Raw genomic sequence first — 19,611 nt, forward strand, 5'->3', positions numbered from 1 at the left:
GCATTTATTCCTCTGAACATAGATACAAGTCTCAACCCTGTCTGTGAAAGCTGTTTGAGTTCTTGATAGCAGAATCTGGAGAACATCTGAAGTCTGCAGATTAGGATTCATTTGGTTTGGTTTGGAGAAGCCTGGCTGGCAGACAGCTTTTTAAATACGGGAAATCATTCTCCTGTTCTATGTCTGCGGGCTTCAGAGAGTCCTGACAGAAAAATTAAGTGCCTGAGAGGGAGTCTGCAGCGACTGTGAGGCAGCCTCAGACAGAGGCACTGGATGAGGAGTTAGATGGATGAACTCGACAGGCTTCCTCCACGCCGAGCTCATTTGAGAGCAACGGCTGAGTTTTTGAATTTCTCAGTTGATAAATGTTTGATGTGTACTGTGTGTGAGTCATCTCCATGTAGGCTATCGTGAGCCCGAGGCCAGACTGGGGAAAAGATAGAAGACGAGCAGTAATTCCCAAATTCTCTGGTCTCATTACGACTCGAACGTTAAAAGAAGCCCGTCGATTCTCATCCAACAAACACAGAACAACGACTCAGCAGAAGGGATTTTTCTTACCTTGCTCTTAGATATTGAGTGTGTGTCTTCTTTCAAAGGCAGAGACAGCAGGTCCTCCTTTCCTCTCTCGAAACCTGAAACATACAGAGCGCAGGAGAATCATGAAAAAGAGCTCTGTCCACTCTGTTGTTGCCGATGTAACCAAACTATCCCAGGACAAAGAAAAGCTTTAAAAAAAACCTGATCTTTATCATCAAAGATTTCAAAATAAAATGGCAGAAAGAGAAAGAAATTCAAAAAACATTGACATTTCTCCTTTACATGAGCTCCAAACTTAACGTTTGTGTCGTGTCTGAACCAAAAACTTTCCACTGTTTTGACTTCACTTTGACTTTTGGTCATTAAAAACAAGAAATTATAAACCACTGGGGGCTTGGACTCATATTTTTTGTTGCCTTGGTATTAAAGTTTGACATTTAAAATTTGACAAGTATTGCACCAAAGTTTTGAATTGTGGTGTCATGAAAACTGTAACGTAGTCACTGATAGTGTACAACATAACAAGGAAAAGATGAACGCTTTAGCTTTCTACAATTATAAACTTTCCAATTTGAGTGAAAGTTATTTTGGATTAACTTCGTCAGCAATCCAACTCTGCCAACCTCAGGAGCTTTGAATCAGTAGAGTCATAACTCTTAATCTTATAAATAATCCACATGATAACTCTGATACTGAACATTATGTGCTGCTCTCCTTCCAAACGGCATCATCCCGTTTGATTCCTGCCGTCCACATCCCTGTTTTCCATGCTGGGATTAACAGACCTCTGGATATCAAACATGTTTGAAGACACTATCGGGGTTTACAAATGTGAACGTCTGAGTGGCAGGATGGAATCTCGTTACATAATCTCAGTCACGGGAGCCTGTTGCTCGGCCTTCCAAGTAAAGGAATCAAGCGCCACACAATCTGGACGGCAACAAGTTGGTGCAAACAAGTTCCTAATCTGAACTGAGCTCTAAAGTTAGAGAAGTTGGCTCGTGAACGGACCTTCCTTTTTTTACATCCACAGTTTGGCTGGAACAACACGAGCGTGGAAAGTGAACAGGAACAAAGACACTTAAAGCTGCAGGAGGGAAGAAATGAAATATTTTTGGATGTGTGTCTGCGGAGACGAGCTGCTCTCCATATCAGCTCCACCTTCGCACATCTGATCTTAATTAAGGCTCCAGCTTCTAACCAGCGAGTCAAACCTTAGCAACAGACTCCCCACGGAGACCCCGACAGCGAGTGACGGAGGTGGTCTAAAGGTGACAGAGGGCCTGTAAATATTTGATAGTTTCCGTCTCCGATGCAAAGGGCATCGGCCAAGGGAATGAAAGAAGCACTGCAGAGTTTGATTACAAAGGAGACAGTCATCGTTTGGAAAGATTGCTTTCTCACTTCATGAGACATTCTCCTTCAAAAACAAAACAAAAGAAGCGCGTCTGTGTCTGCAGTTACGACTCAATAGGCTTTGATTTTATGCATTCTTACTGCGTGCTTGCAGAATTCAATTCTTTAACAACAATAACGGTAGCAAGCTCCAGGCTGGAGATACTTTTCATCACGGCTCCGTGACGTTCAGGGCATAATTAGAGTGATTCTGTGCAGAAAGGTTTTTGTCATATCGGCTGTTTATTAACCTGCTTTTTCAAACCTTTTCATATTCACTGTAAATGCCTTTCAGCAACAAAACCCCAGACGGACTGTGTTGTTTGCTGGCAGAATATTGAGAGCACGCAGATAAAGCAATAATGATTGTGATGTCACACAAACACCAAACTAAAATGTTCCCAGCATTGAGAGGTGAAACACTATCTGCCAATTAACAGATGATTGGAAAAACCCACACAACAGAGCTCTTACCTTCCAAACAACACCTCTTTGAAATGAACTGAAGGTGCAGCAGGTCAAGACGTGGCTACTCGAGCGAGAATCATTTGCACACTTGCGTTCTTTTGTCGGAGAACACTTCAGCTGTGATTGAACGATTGGGTGCCAACAAAGTCTGAAACCAAGCAGCGCAGCTGAAAGATCTTTTTTTTTCATGTCGTGCCAACAAACTCCTTCATGAGAAAGTCCCGGCCAACCAATCAGATCAGTGTAATGAAAACATGTGCAGTAAGGACCTCAGAAGGTACAAAACACGTGACGGAACAAAACAAAACAAACATGCTTAAAGAGCGCTTCATAGACTCACATTCATGACCCACTGAAATCGACTCTACGACCCACTATCGGGTCCCGCCCCTCCATTTGAGAAACACAGCATTAAACTACAAGAGAGAGGTCCTTCTATTTGTTCGATCAGAACCAACAACAAAAAGAAGTGTTCAACAGTGTTTAGGATTGTAGACAGTTTTTGGATGCCAAACTAAAATCAGGAGTTGTTGAGTGTAAGGAACACAACAGTCTGCTTGATTGTTTAAACACAGATGATGATCACAGATGAGTCCTGGTTTCTGCACCCCTGAACTTTATCAACCAGCTATCAGTCAGCGTCAGACCACACCAACTGAGACCAAGACCAGAATGCTCCGAGACCAAGGCAAGACCAAGACATTCAGGGACCCAGACTGAGTCAAGACCCAGACCAGGGCCGGGTGAGACAGAGAAAAGACCCAGACCTTAAATATCACTAATAGAAACCTTTAGCGTGTGCAGCAGGCACGTCACAGCGGGAAGGTTGTGTCTGTAGCCGGAGGAAATAATCAAGCTACGAGTTAACTGAAGCTTGTTTAAGAGACATTTCCTCATCATCAGTGATGACGTGGAAAAACAGACTTTCTTTGGTGGTCTTGATTTAAAATCTGGAGTCCTCTCAGTCTGAGTCCGAGACAAGAAGCGAGTGAAAGTGCTTTCGATTCTGAGACCTTCAAAAAGTGTCAAGAGCGGCCGTGGTACTACAACACTATCCTACAGTGACTGACTCTTACTCTGTGATTTTACTTACACACACACACACACACACACACACACACACACACACACACACACACACACACACACACACACACACACACACACACACACACACACACACACACACACACACACACACACACACACACACACACACACACACACACACACACACACACACACACACACACACACACACACACACACACACACAATGTGCCTAGAGTCTGCTTCTTTTTCTTCTCCAACAGAAACAGTGTGAAATAATCAGCAGATAAACTGTGAAGTTGAGACCTTTCAGTCTTTGCACAAGCTTTCAGTCAGTGACCTCCTATGACATCACACCTCTGGTTTACAATATTCACGGTACACATGAAGGAGGCCATGCCGTTGTGTCTCTTGCCTTGGTAGTGATCCCCTTGTTTAGTGCGGCTCTGGTTTCAGCGGTACATTACACGTCCCACCGGACCATCTGTGCCCACTTGATCACCATGCCAACTTCAGCTGGAAAACAACTCAAGGGCAATTCACCCACAACCAAAGTATCAAGTGGTTATGCAGCGCTTTGTCCCCCTTCCCTCGACATCAACATATACAGTAGGGACCGAACTGAATAATCACAACAGGATAGTATTAATCATTCACCTCATGAAAATGTAATGTGGTGAAAAATCCTTCTCCGTTCTCTTATTTAAGTTAGAGATGAAAATAAATCTTTAAAGAAAACAATTATAGCCGAGTTAATTAACTCTTAAATGTGATAGCCCTTTAGTTTGCAATCAGAGCAGCGGCTTAATTAACGTAATCCACTGTGATTAAAGTGTCCAATCTCCATTTGAGACCCTTTAAAAAAATAACACTCCTCCACTCCTTTCAAACTTTTTGCCCAGAGATGAACTCGTGTTACGATCGCACCAAAGACGTATTACAGGGAGAGGTGACGGACGCCGGGACGGGGACGCCGGGACGGGGACGCCGGGACGGGGACGGCGTGACGTGCAAACATGGTCAGCAAAACAATGAAAACTGGAAAATTCAAAGAGGGAGCTGAGGCTGAAGGCCAAGCATTGTTCACACCCTCGCCTATGGTCATGAGCTGTGGATAGTGGGAGGAGCCTTGTCCCTGCTGTTAGGGTAGCACAAAACAAAAGGCCAGATTGGACTCTTAGACTGTTGTCTAACTCTGCTGTGAAGAAGAATCTCCCCATGGGGATAACAAAGTCTAAAGTGAAGTGACCAAAAGAACGAGATCGCTGACACAAGTGGCCGAAGTGTCTCGAAACTCCAACTTAGAGACAGGGGGACAGGGCACGGAGCAACTAGGAGGAGACCCCTGATAGACCCAGAGACTGATGGGGGGGTTGTATGTCCCATTAATCCCCCAGGAGGAGCTGGAAAACGTTGCTGGGCTTGTTGCCACCACGACTCGACCTCGGATAAGTGGAAGAAAATGGATGAATGTAAAGATGTGGGTCCAAATAAAGCTTCACCAGACTGTCTTATAAAGCAGAGACATCACAAGACTGTATTTCATTAAATCCTGTGCCATGAGTCATTTCAGGTGCCTCTTTAACTGGACGGACTCTGACTAAACCTTTCCCTCATCACTGGAACTCATCAGCTTCAAAATAACCCAGCAGAGTCTGAGGTTTCTCTCATCTGGAGTTTCCATCCCTCAGACTTTTAACCAAAATCTGCCACCAGAGAAAGAGAGAGAGAGCACTGTCGATATCGCACAAATACATTGCCAATGTTCAATTAGTTTGTATGATTGAGACCGCTCCTTGAGTCATGGTGCTGTGGATCAGAAAAGCCAAAAGGCACGCATGGTGAAAATGTGTCCAGATGTAGAAGGACTTTTTTGTTGTACTGTATTTGAACTTTATCTTTATCCTGTTCATTATTTGGAGTCAATTATCAAAATAGGGATTTAAAAAACTGCCAGAAAGATTGAAAGGCTTTTAAGAGAGAAGATCAGCTGGCAAAGAGTTGTTTGTTTTTGTCGACCTGTCACAAAGATTATTGTGACTCTGCTGACAGATGTCACAGAGTCTGGATCGGGTCAAAGTCCCGTCTCTCCATCTGCCGTGTTCCTGGGACGTCTCCCTTTGCCCACAGCTCTTAATGGATACCAAACTGCTGTAACTTACGTAAACCAAAGATTCAATCATTCATTGAGTGTTTTAAAGTTTGTGGCATGTTCCATGTTTACCAGTCTTTAATGGGCTGTTAAAGTGCTGCTGCATGACCTTCATTATGACTCACATGCATCTCTGAGCCGTTACACAAACAGTGGCAGAGAGACAAAACCTCATCCAGCTACTATCAATAATTTAGGATTCAAGTCACAGATGTCTTCTTGGCTCTGGGAGAGACTTGTAAAAACGTGAAAATTAAAAGACAGCGCGCAGCAAAGCATTGAAGATCAGGGAGAATTTGAACATCAACAAGCCTGTGAAAGGCTCTGTGAGCATCCTTTGGGAAACGAAACAAACATCCAGTCTTAGTTTGATCTGTCTTTTTTTTCTCCTCTGCACACATTTCCTCTCCATCTCTTCGAGAGATTTCTCAGAACAAACCGTCAACAACTTTGGTGAGCTGTGATTAAATGGCAGGAAGAAAGCTTGTGCATGTTTGTGTGTCTGGCTTAAGTTGTACAAGACTCACGTCCCACTGCAGGCTGACTAAGGTATTTGTCTGTGAAAAAGAGCTGCAGTGATCTCACTCTCTGCATCAAACATCCAGGACTGGAGAGCGAGAGAGAAAGTAAAGAGAGTGAAAGAGTGACGAGCTGCATGCTGCTAAAAGTCAAGTCTTCAACATTAATGCTCTGCCTCACAAAATAAACAGTCCAGAGCCCACACAGCATTGCACCAAAAGCCTGGGACTCCAGACACAACATATACACAAGAACAGAGCTGAATGAAGGGAGAAAGAAAGATGAGGATGCAAACACTCCATTCAATTCACTCTGTCATGGAAAAACTCAAAGACATGCTGAATAAAAACAGACTCAAATCACCAGGACATGAACGTCTCTCTCTTCTAACGAGCATCAGAAATAAGAACTGTGTGATGCATGAACTTAAAGAGAGAAACTATTGTCTAACCCATGACAAAGATATTAAGATATTTCAGTTTCTTTATTGAACGAATGTTTTCTACCAATCAGAGACTACGACTCGTGCAGCATGCATCGATATGTTGACAACACACAAACATGATAAATATGGAAAACCAGAGCCTCCTCTACCTTTATGGTTCATTTGTTACCAAACCTGGGAACTATTCCCAAAGAGAAAGTTTTTCTTTGTTAAGAAAAAAAATAAAATAAAGTAAAGTAGCTCCTACCAACAACGAGATGAGATCCTCTCGGTTCCCTTCTTCCAAACTTCTCCCATTAAAATCATTGGCTATTCCTCTGGAATGGAAAGCCTGAACCCTGCAGACTCACGATCTCTTTCTGGACAGCTCTGAGCTCGTCTACGTGGAGCTGCTCCCACACCGCAGACTCAACCACGGTTATCTGAGTCACACTTATTTTAGGCTCATCTTAGTGAAACATTCACACGTTTAAAAATGAATGGAAAACCCGATGTGTGTAACTTTACCTCACACAATGAGTTCAAAAGAAGTGGCTGCTTAATGATGCTGCTTTAGGGAAGGTTTCCATGGCAACTGGTGCCCTCAGAACAGTAAATCGAGGGGGAGAAGCTGCCGGCCAAGTTAGTCAATTTAAAATTCTAAATGTGAAAAGGTGACTTACTGTCGATGGAAATGTGATACTGATATTAAAATCTACCTGATAGTGGTTTGCTAATCACAGGTGGCCTCTGTCAGACTGTGAATCTTTATCAGCATGAAGACGAATGGCCCATCACCAAAGGTCATTAAGCCTCTAATTAGGTGATGATTCTGTTCATAGAGAAAAACGGATGAAGGTGAAACTGCAGCAGAGCAGCAAAGATCAAGCGACACGGGTTTTAAGGGTTCCAGGAAGAAGGGAAACAATATGAATCAAATGCAACTCGCTGGCTGTCATTCTGCAGGGCCGCTATGATGGATGGGACGCCGGCATAGAAGCAGACATCTAAAAATCCCAAAGACTACATGTCCCAGGTCATCCAGACTCGTACGGCTTCATCAAACATCCATAGTAGTCAATGTTAACAAACTGCAAGTGCACTAGACAACATTTACTTTACTCTAAACACGGGAAAAAAACCCGAAGAAGAATAAGCATCACTAGTGTAGTAAGTACAAGGTTGAGTGAGGATAATAACATTATCAGGGTTCTTAGATTCTTAGAAAAGCTCTCTCAGAGTCGTAGACTAAACTTATCTTTGTGGGTATGAAGGAAGTCCAAGTCAACACGTCTCATCTACTTTATAAACCCTGCAGGTCCTTCTCATCCAACCTAAAGGCCACCTCTGGTCTCAACCTCATCTAACTCTCTGCTCTTTTTGGATCTTAATGCTCAGAGTCTGAGCAGCTTGATTCACCTCCTCACCAGCTGCGTAAAGACCCCCTCTTCAACCTTCACATCTACTTCCTTTATAGCTACAGAGGAGCAACAGTAAGCCTCACCATGAGAGTGTGCATCCGCTCTGCCACACAACTAAATGGAATATTTATGAGTGATTGGTTGGTGGGTTATCATCACTGTAGTCCACACTCATGCAGCTGAGCCCGAGCTCGTCCTTCTTTTTTATCTCCCGGCATCGACGCATACAATACTGCACCAACAACAACAATGAAAACAGCTGAGATAAAGCTGCATGTAAGGATAGTTTAGCTTCATGGAGTCAACACAGGAAGCTTAAATCAGATCATCTCTCGGTCAAGGTGACGTTTCAAACAGCTGTGTTGGTGAGAGAAGGGGCATTAGGCAGCTTGTATTACCCCGGAGATGTTTGTTCTTGGTGTTCTGTTTCTAGTTCAACAAGTGCAGGTTCACTGTCAGACGCTTTGATGCCAAGTTTGTCCTCTACGATGACATAGAGAAGACACCAAAGTGAAGGAGAATTAAAAGGAAGGAAGGATTCCAGCCATATGTAAGCACATTTTCTCTCTTTGGACTGAATTAATTCTTTTGGTGTTCCTCTTCATTTGATCCTCCCATCATCACAAATATGTTTTCCACATGATTGCAACTTAAATCTTCTTATAATGTTCGAATTTCTGCCAAAAAGTGATTCCTTGTTCACCGAGGTCATTTCTTAAAGACAGAATCATAAAAACATTTCAGCAAGTCTCGCTTTGCATTTTAACTGAAACAACAACAATCAAATTATGACCATAAGAGTTTAATGTGACTTTTTTAGTGACTGAGTAACAACTACCTGAACAAGTCTTTTTCCACGTTAGGAAATAAAAACATTGGGATATTGCTTTTTTTCTTTTTAAACAACCAAAAAAACACCTCGTAGGAGTGAAACCGATCAAATCATTCTGACACTTTCATCTGAAGGAGAGAAACCCTGCAGCGTGCTCGGCTTTCCATCTGTGTCGTCGTTTTGCTTCTTCCAGAAGGCGGCGTCATATCGTCCTGGAAACCCAGCAGGTTTCACAAGTGCACAAGATCACACAGTAACAAAGACAACAACATGCACACTGTTGATTCCTTTGAGTGAAGTAAAGCAAAGACTCAATAATTCATAGTTTGATTGATATATTGATGCTTTATAGGACTCAGTCTCTACGTGGTGTTTCACTTCTAAATGGACCGGCTGCTCTTTGCCTTCGATGGTTCTTACTTCCGTTCCGGGTCTATCTGCTCTGCATGCTGGAAGAGGCTTCATCTAAAATGCTCAAAACATATTTCATATTTCAAGTGGAGCAGAGCGGCGCTTCTGGGACCCGCCTGAGTCGTGCTGTGGCGTGTGCAGAGGGGCCTCAGGGTTGCCGTCTGGATTTCACTTGTGATGGCACGGTTAGCGGTGCACGGTGCACACGCGTGCTCTGGTGTCCGCAGGCAAGTGTACAAGCAAGCATTACCAAACAGAGCTTCAGACGACTACCACAAGCATCAAAAATACACTGAGTCACGAGAAGGAATATTTTTCCATGACACACAGCGCTCTGAATACGTAAAAGCTTAGAGTAGAGAATCATGTTAGCAGACGACTGTCGAGCTGACGTGGATATGAAGAGAGCCGCGGAGAAGGAACAAACAAAACTAAAGTGAGTCAGTACAACCTGCCTGCACCAGTTACCTCCTGAATCTAAAATAAGCAGAACGAGAGAGCAGAAGGCAGGGAAGTGACAGTGTGGAAAAAGCGTGACTCAGACGACGTCTTGCAGACAAAGTTTCCTTAACGCTGGAGGAGCGAGTCGTTCGCAGGGGAAAGAAGCCAGCTTGTGGTCAAAAGGTCAGCAGCATGAATCTCCGGACGAGAGAGAGAGGAAAAAGGCAATGATGACCAATCACTGCAGAGTAAACGAGAGCGGTAAAGACGCCCTCGGGCAAGGCACTTATCGGAGCGAGCAGCTGATGGGCAAACAGCAGAGCTCGGAGGTCGTTTCAGGACACGACAGTCTGAAGTACAGCAGTGTAGCAGGGGTTGTGCACAGTCAGCCTTCCCTGGATTAATGAGGTTTAAAACAGATATATGCAAAGGTGGAACAGGGAACATCCAGTCTTTCAGAGCTGCAGGGGGCGGCCAGCTGTCCACCGTGTGTCCTTTTCAGCAGGACAAACAAAGTAAAGATCACAGACGGAGGCTCTTTTACAAAAGTGCTCTGAAGTGATGTAATCCCTCCCGTCCTGCAGGCTTTGTAATGCACGTTTTAAAATCAGGATCATAAGACCTCCTGTCTTATTGAAGCGTCACTGTAACCTGAGTAAAAACTAGGCCTCAGCCTTCACATGCAACCCTGACTGAAGGGGAGCGAAGGACACAAAGTCAGAGGCTCACAGCTATGACCAAGCAAAAATGCTCAAACAGAAGAAAGTCTTTCAATTATAACTCAGAAGTCTGTAAACATTTTTTAAAAGTAACTAAACTATGTCTCCTTTAAGAAATACCACACACACACACACACACACACACACACACACACACACACACACACACACACACACACACACACACACACACACACACACACACACACACACACACACACACACACACACACACACACACACACACACACACACACACACACACACACACACACACACACACACAGAAGTCTCTTTGTGAGTTTGGCTCGTTAGCTTCCCTTCTATCTTGAACAATGAGACGAGCCTCTCTCTGTGATGCGTCACATTCAGCTGCTGTAAAAACAACATGACAAGTGGAAATCACTGCTAGCTGTGCTAATTGGGCTCTACACTTTCAAAGTGGAAATTAGCACGACTTGTCAGCTTCCACTTTCTGAGGGGAAACTTCACACACCCCACATGTTGGATGTGGCTTCGAAACAGCTTATCCTTTATCCCTGATTGATTAACTGGTTGATGGCTTGTTGAGAAGGAAAGAAAAATCATGTGTATTCAAGCAGAGCACTTTAATAAAATGCTGCATGAAGCACAGCCTTCACATGGACGTAAGAAACTCGACGCTTTGATGAAGCTAAACCACAAAACTCCTTCACCTTCTTTTATAATAATAATAATAATAATAGTGATAATGATAATGATAATACACAGTTATGGCACCATTAAAGCTTTGAATTTCTGGCAGGAAAGTGCAGAGAAGTACATTTTCAGATCGACTTGAATTCACCGTCAGCAGTTGGTTTTTTTTAACTATACTTCCCGGCTTCATTTGTTGCTTTGAAGTCTCCTCCCTTTTGGATGTTTTTTATGTAAAAGCTGCTGCACGCCACTTTCCTCCAGCTGGATTAATAAAACGTTTGATGATCAGTCATCAGAAATGATTACATCAAAGAATGGACACAGTGAGTGTAAGTTGCGGCTTCACTTTTGTTCATGTGGTTAACGAGTTCACATCGACTTTTCTTCTCTTTAGTTTTCTTTGTGCCTGCTGAAAAGAACAATGTGCTTTTGTTGCAGAAACACAAGAGCTCTCTGAACTCGCTCAATTCACCACAAATTCTCTGAAAGCTAAGAGCAGGCGGAGACAAATCAGCTGAGCAAGTGCAAGCTTTACAGTGCTGTACGAGATTTAAAGTTCGAACGAGTCATCGAATGTGAGCTGCTGCTGATCAACAGTGAACCAGAACGAAAGTTAGCCGCTAAAGAAGAGAAACTATCACACACGCTTTTGTTCACTTTCTGCATCATCAACTACAAGCAGCATCTTCACGTGATGGTACACCAACCTGGCAGGGAGATGGGTGACAGCTCGTTATAGCCCCCGAAGGAGGCATTGCGGATGAGTTTGCGTCCGTCCGGGTGTGGCGGTCGAAGCGAGGTGGTGCCGGCGCACATGGAGAAACGGCGGTTTCTCAGCAGGCCCTCCTCTTTCATCATGAGGCCGACGGGATCTCCCTCGGAGAGTGGGACGACGGGGGGGAGGAGGGGCGGGGGAGTAGTAAGGAAACTAAAGGGTAGAAGGTCGAGGGGGGTCGGGGAAACTGTTCGATCCGTCCCACTCAGCTAGGGAGCCAGGCGAAAAAATCCCATCAACACACACACATAAACAAACACACACACACACACACACAGAGTAGCTCAGACAGCAGGCATCGGAGCAGCGCAGTGTGCTGCTCTCCTCTACGCTTTCTCCAGTCGACTGCTCGCTCCCTCCCTCCCTCACTCACTCACACTGACTCTCTGCTCGCCGAGTGTGTATGAAAGCAGCAGCCTCTAAGTACTTAATAACGAACAAGCCGAGCCCCTCCTTCTCCCTCTCCTCCGGATGGGTGGGAGAGCTGCGTCTGAGCTGGAAAACAGCTCCTTATGTTCAACATGTCATCGCTCTCTGCTGCTTCGGTAATCTATGATTTTTACATACAAAAGGGACACTTCACAGCTCTTCACACTCACTTCAATGGATGAGTCACTGTGATGATCTACGACGTCCACAACTCTTCTTAATGTTGTCTTGAAACCAGTTATGTTGGGGAAAAATTTTTTGTGGAATTTGGTGTCCATTTTTCATTCAAACTTGGCATAAATGAAGCGACTATCAGAGATGTAAACTATGTGAGAATCAGAGCATGCTTAGCAGCTCTATTTCAGCTTCACTCAAGCATCCTTTTCTGCTCCATTGTGTTCAGACAATAGAAGTCTAAATCATTGTAAACAGGATGACACACGTAAGCAGATGCCGATATGGTGAATAAATAATGGACTGCACTGACATAGACTCTTTATCGTCTGTCAGGAGCTCGCAGTCTAAATTCTCCTTTTGGCTCGAGGAACTGCAAAAACTCTCGACTCAGCTGCTCCTCATCAGCGCCACGTCACTGTGATGTCACATCCTGACTGACAGGAGAGCCTGAAGCTGTACAGGTCGCACATTCTGGACATTGGCGTTTTCCCATGATCCCGTCATGTGACTCAATGCAGAAATCAAAGCACGGAGCGGAGTGACAGATAGTTTGCATCATCGTGTAGTTGGAGAATTTATATATTTTTTTTCATTTATGTTGCAAAGTCAGAAATCACAATGAATCTGTACATTTCAGCCAAAATGGAGGAAATAAAATCCTTGCTTGTTTTTTTTTCCTCGCAGATGTTTTTCCTCTGCCGTGTATGATCAGGGACTGAACGACGCCTACTTTGTTTATAGCTTTATCAGGCAGGCAGCAGGCCTTGCTTTCTGTGGGCGGATAATCTTACAGCCTGCAAACACACATCATTTCCCAGTCTGGTGTGGGTTTACCAGTATGAAAAAGGCCCGTGAATACTGTGCATACTGGTGTGGCACCGTAGATTCTGGAGAAACAGGACGCCGCCGCCTCCATCAGTACCAAAGGCCCACACGGAGATGAAAACTTCTCAGTAAATATCCAAATTAAAAGCTGTGAAATGTCCCTTTATGGCACTCTACTTCGTTCTTATGAAGGCATTACTCTCCAGTCTTCATCCCTCAGGTAAGCATTAGCCTGTACACACACGCAAACACACACACGCAAACGCAAACACACACACGTCACAAAGAGGCCGAGGACAGAACGAAGCACTTCATCACACCAGAAGTTAAATTACTCCCCGACAAACAGCTGCAAGAAAGTTCCAAATTCAAGCTCGTCTCGCCCGACTTCCTATCTGCTGTATTCAAGACTTCAGCTGGAGGGTCAGAAACAAACAAACAAACAAAAAAGTCTCCAGTGTGGTGGTGTTGATTTGAATGCAGTGATAAACACGCGCTTCCCCAGAGCACAATACATGTTGCTGAAAACAGATGCTTTGTCTGCAGCGGGGCAGCTGGTGCTGACTGTAAACTGATTTGTTTGCAGACATCCGTGACGCACTGAGGGAAGAACTGTTATTTCAAAGTGCAGCTGCATGTTGGAGGAATTAAATGCAGCTCAGGTCGTAATTATTTCTGAGTTAAAAAGCTAAACTTTTTTTTTTAAAAGTCGCTGTGCTGAAGGCTTTGAGAGTTAATAATACGCTGTGAGACTGGGTGCATTTAAATAAACTCTGCAGAGGCGTTAGCTGTTGCTGGATTGCTGCACAAACAGATGATGAGCATTAACAATCCGAGGCTTAAAGAAATGCTGCTTGCATCCTTGTTTTCAAACCTCAGAAAGCCCTGAGAGAGGCCCATCAGATCTCGGAGCTGCTGCAGGTGAGGCTCCGAGTCAAAGCTGATAAATCTTCAGATGTTTCTGCACGACTCGACTGCACTTTAATTATCACAGGTAATTAGTTCTGAATGTAGGATTCAGATCCCAGACCTAATTAAGCTGCCAACAGAAGAAAAGTCCATCTCTGCTGCTCCATTAGCATTGGACAGAAACATGCTAAGTATAGCCATCATCTGGGCCATTTTCTGAACTTATTTCCCGTCGAGTTCGGTCTGACTCTTGGCAAAAATCCCAACCTCATCTTATTCAATTACTGAACAAACAGAGCTAATCCTTAGCTTAGCATGGCTTTAACCCACTGTAAACATTCTGTCGGCTTCCGGTCTGTCACCCACTCTCCCTCCCGCCTTCCCACAGACTAACAGTTTGAGGTAAAGGCAGGTAAAAACAAACTAAATGTTAAAGCTCACATAAACACACGTGAGCATGTTGTGAATATCAGCTCTTTGGCTTGTCGGGTTAGCTGGAGTTACTTTCGTCTCCAAAGCTTCATGTGTGGTGTGTATCAGGTGAGCCGGTGTCGGGTAAACGTAGTACTGATAAGCTAGCCCAGGGGTTAGGGAGGAAAGTAACCCAAGACAGGCACTGATTGTTACGCAAGGGGCCAAAATGATTTGTAGATTTAGCTCCTTGAGATCTCGCTGATCACAGACGGCTGCTCATAAGCCGCACTGGAGGCTCGAGCTCGAGTAACACAAGTTGATCTGTCCAATGCTTTGTTGCCTGTATGAAACCTGTAGTGCATGGACTGCCATGATATTTGATAGGGAATATAAATGGAGAACATGAAGTCAAGGGACAGCATCTTTGGTTGGTTTGTCGCTGGACGAGCGAGCACTGCCCCGGACTGATGGAGCTTTTCAAATTCTTCAATACTTTTTTCTTCTTTTTTTTTTTAAAACGATAAAATCATAGTAATTTTAATTATGAACCAAATAATTTAAAAAGTCAGATCAATATTTTTTAAGCAACATTTGCCGTGAGCGGATGACAGACAGAGCACTGACTATGTTCAGAAAATCCGTCGTGACAGTATTTATGTGATTTAAACATCGTGCAGCTGAACAGTGTGCAGACGTTTGTTTGTCCTGACGCTGTTTGCAGTTTGCTTGGATGTGCGCACACTCGTCTTTCTTTCTCTAATTAAAAACAATCAGACTAAAATCCCACACATGACTCAGACCGCTCGGCATCACCGATTCATGAGAAACAATCACGATGCTTCAGCCTCTCCTGACACACTTCAAATTCAGATTCTAATAAACTCGTAATGACGAGCAAGAGCGGCGTGCAGGATTTTTTTTTTAAGTCATGGTTGGACGTCCGACACACCAGCTTCATGAGAGGGAATGAAAAACAAGAAATGACCAGATTTTGGGCGCTTGGGACTATTTTTCGTTGCCATGGTATCAAAAGAGATATCAGTATGATGAGATCTTTTAATGAAAGCTGGCATTGTGACCACTCCAGTTTGTTTGTCTGAGTCAGGAGGGAAACCGGTTGAATCTGGAAAACCTTCATAAGGTGAAAAAAAAAGAAGATATTTCCAGAACTTTACTTTCCCTTTTGTCTAAGCTTTCTTTTTCGATTAGCGATAAATAAAAACAATTAGCAAGCTGCAACTGTATGCACACAAGCTCATTTTAAATGTAAGCTTTACAAACATTACACCTGTGTGCAGGAAAGCATCTCGATGTGGGGATGCAGCTCAAAGCCTCACAGTACAGTACAGAGTCTCACTCTTATTCATTCAATGCATTTTCTATTAGCTTCAATTAAAGCTGACACTGAAATACACAGTTTAAAGAAACGATGAAGTTAGATAGAATGATTTACCGGTAATCAATATTTTCTGAGCTTAAAAAAAATATATCAAAAGCACTAAAAGGACAACTTTGCTGTCATGCGTTGATCTCGAATAAACGGTTTAAAGAGTCACACAGCAGGCACAAAAACCAGACTAACTATGACACAGTAACCCAGGAGCTGCAATTCATCTGACTCGCACCATGCAGTGCAAGCGATACACCCAGTGCAGACGTGCAGACAGACATGTATAGTCTTACATAAAGGCTGCAAAGAGACCCTGTAAGCCTCGGATTAGCTTTGCAACAAAGAGGCTTTTTGACATTGGTCTCATGTCTTGCTCTTCCTGAAGTACGAGCAGGCACCTTAAAGAACAGTTTGTAACAGCCACTAAACACTGGTGTGAGCTTCGTTCTGTCCTCATGAGGAGCCTCGGAAAGGAAAAGCACAGGAACAAAAAAAAAACCTCGACACAGAAAGCACAGATCAGAAATCTTCTCGGGAGAGGAGGAAGGGGAAGACGACTGGAAAAACTAAATGCTAAACTTCAACGCTAGTTTTCCAGTGTTGTGACTAGATACTGTACCTTGCTTTCTTTTCAGACTAAAACGTGAGAGAGAAAAGTGTCCCAAGGTCAAGTGTTGACAGGACTATCATGCCACAATCCCTCCAGGTTTAAATCCCCACATCGTCAGGTCAGGAGAGTGTTTGGCCGTCTGAGCAGCTCGGGCCCGATGGCCAACACATCCTCCATCATCGTGGCCCAGTCCTCCTTAACTTCACCACAATCACCAGAAAAAATATCTCTGCTTCAAGCGCCTTCAGACCTCACAGGGCTCAGCGACTCATTGGACGGGAGTGTAAACGGTAAAAGGAACGCATGACTGCCAGTGGCTGAGGGAGCAGATAAGACCAGCCCCCTCCATGTTGTTAACGCCGTCTGATGGAGCTTAATCCCCGAGGCTGAGCTTTAATCCGTGGTGACCCCACCTGCTCTGTCATCCTCCTGCACTACCTCTCCCACACGACTGTCCTGTCGGCAGACTTCCTGTTCACCTGGAGACAGGACAGCACGTCAGGGAAAGGCGGTTAAAGCGAGAGAGTCTCCAAAGCCGATGGAAGGCGCCTCATCAAACATCCTCGCCGTTTGTTATTGTTCTCCACGACTCATAAAGAGAGAGACAAGCATCCAGACACCAGAGTGCGTCTGTGATGATGCAACAAAACTCAAACTCAACTCAATAATTCAAACTGCCAGACAGATTATGAAAGCACTCTGCAAACTAGTTACACACTCACATTTATATTATAAATAACCGTTTATTTGCATAAACCCATCTTTGTCAAATCTAGGTTGATTTTGAAAAAAATAAAACAACAAACCCAAACACATTCAGAGTTGGTTTGACTACGATCAGTTTGGATACTTATAGCCACTGATTAATCTTCACATGCTAAAACCTTTGGAACATTATATACTCATGTAATCAAGTGTCTCAGAGTGATCACTTGTTCATAAATGTGGTCAGATGTTCTCTCAGGAAGAAGACACTTCACGCCTGGGAAGCAATCACATATGAATATGTCAATAATGACAATTATGAGAACCTTATGAGTTGTTTTGTACGGAGCAGCTTAAAATCACTAAAATGAGAGATGATACACAGAAGAAGAATATTCCTCATCAACGTTCGCACCTCAAGTGCAAATTTTCACACAACTCCAGTCATGATCTAATTCCAGATATAAATGCGTCATCACCTGGAAACTCTGGAGTGTCATTTCACGCAGCCGTCCTCAGCGCACAGCGAGAACAAAAACCACAGCGTCCTAAAAGGTGAATGAAGGGATCCACACACTGTCATCACACTGACGCATTTACAAAGGCAGGCTCAAGTTAAAATATCAGTTGCCATGGATACCCGCTTTTTGCTGCATGGAGTCGTAGGTCAGAAAAACAGCCCCTCGTGCTCTTGTTTCACGGATGCTGTCCCCGATAGAGACAGCTGTTTTGCTTTGTTGTTCATGACGGAGTCAAAGACGAGCACGACTCTCAGACACACAGCGTGCAGGACAGATCGCAGGCGACCGCACAACGACCGAGACATGTCCTTTTCTTCATGAACACAAAGACAGGCAGCTGTGTGTGACTACAGACGTGAGACAGCAGAGTAAGAATCATGATGATCATGTGATGAGGAACAAACAAACACGCAGACACAGCAGAACTTACACGTGTGAAGTTTTGTGGTTAAATCAAAGAACTGTGCTTTGTAATAACTTCTGTGTTACGCTTACTCCCTCTTGTGGTGGGGATGAGACTCACAGCCTTCTTTCACTTACTGAATGCTGAAGTTGTTCAAACACGACCAAAAAGCTTCAACACTTACCGTCAAAAAAAGAAACTTAAAGCATTTATATCCCCCATGGTTAAAATCTGGAAACATGCAGTTTTATGGGGAACGATTATGACGTCACTTATTACAAAATTATCTTTTCTAAAAACACAAATGTAATCCTTTAAACTCAAACTTGTGTTTGTTATAGTTTTTTTTTTTTCTTTCTTTTTTAACATTTTCAGCTCTTTAATCAACACTTTAATAATTCCAATCAACCTCGAAAATTATCTCTCCAAACTGCCATGTTTTACATGTTTAACGTGACTTTAGTTTGTTTTGCATTCAAACAATAAAACGATCAATCCTTATTGAAGCTTACTGTGTGTTATTCAGTTTATTTCAATCAGTGTACAAAGATAAACAAAGATCAGTCCCAGAAGAGAAGAGACGCTTTGGACCAGATTTAGCTAACTAGCTTATTTCCATCCGTCGTCCCTGAGCAGCTGATTTTGCATTTATCCATCAAATTCTCCTCCATGAATGGAAAATATTGATTTTGCCCGTGGGAACTTTTGTCTTACTGTATTGATTTGCACATTTAGCTGCCTTTCCAGTTGCACGAATAAATCACTAAAACAACAAAAACAGACAAGCCACCAAGGCTGCGGCGAGAATCCTAATCCTGGTCACCAAGATTGATATTTGGGATCACCATCATGAAAGAAGATTTCTCCTTGATAAATCACATGCACGTATCAACACTCCTAACACTTCAACATTCTCAACACTGTGCTGTTTGTCCCTTCTCCCCTTCCGTTGTTTCCGGCCATCCACCACAGAGCTACATCCTTAAATAACATGGATTCAAATTAAGTTTGGATCGAGAACAAAATGAGCGGTCGTGCTTATTTTGCATCTGTTTGTTTGTTTGTTTTTTATTGGCTTTAACAGGCTGTGCGCAGGATGGTGAAATATTTACAAGGTGGCCATGTGCATGATTCAGAGTCAATAATGTTAACTGTGAGAGCAGCTGACGAGTCAAACTGGAGGAACCTGTCCCCTATCTGGGTCTGAATGATTAGCAAACAGCAAGCGCCGTAAATCAAATTCACATGGTGCAAGAGAAGAGCCATCCACAAGAGGGCGCTGTAACACAACAACATCGCAGGAGCAGCATGTGGGGTGATGTAAGAGCCTGACTGAATGTACTGTACCCTTCAGCTTCGTTTTCTCTCGACAGCAATACATCCTCTATTTGATTTGTCTCTAA

The 19,611-nt window shown here is 43.6% G+C and overlaps 1 protein-coding gene across 7 annotated transcripts in view; it reads right to left on the bottom strand.

Annotated features, from left to right (window-relative positions):
* osbpl8 (oxysterol binding protein-like 8) overlaps positions 1 to 19,611 on the bottom strand; it is a 90,986-nt gene that overhangs the window by 21,777 nt on the left and 49,598 nt on the right. For all 7 annotated transcript variants that reach the window (XM_079334651.1, XM_079334647.1, XM_079334649.1 and 4 more), the window contains one exon: positions 562 to 635. In XM_079334651.1, coding sequence (XP_079190777.1) covers positions 562 to 635 — 74 coding nt within the window. The remainder of the gene's footprint in view (positions 1 to 561; positions 636 to 19,611) is intronic.

This window comes from Symphodus melops (genome assembly GCF_947650265.1).
Source record: "Symphodus melops genome assembly, chromosome: 22".
NCBI lineage: Eukaryota > Metazoa > Chordata > Actinopteri > Labriformes > Labridae > Symphodus > Symphodus melops.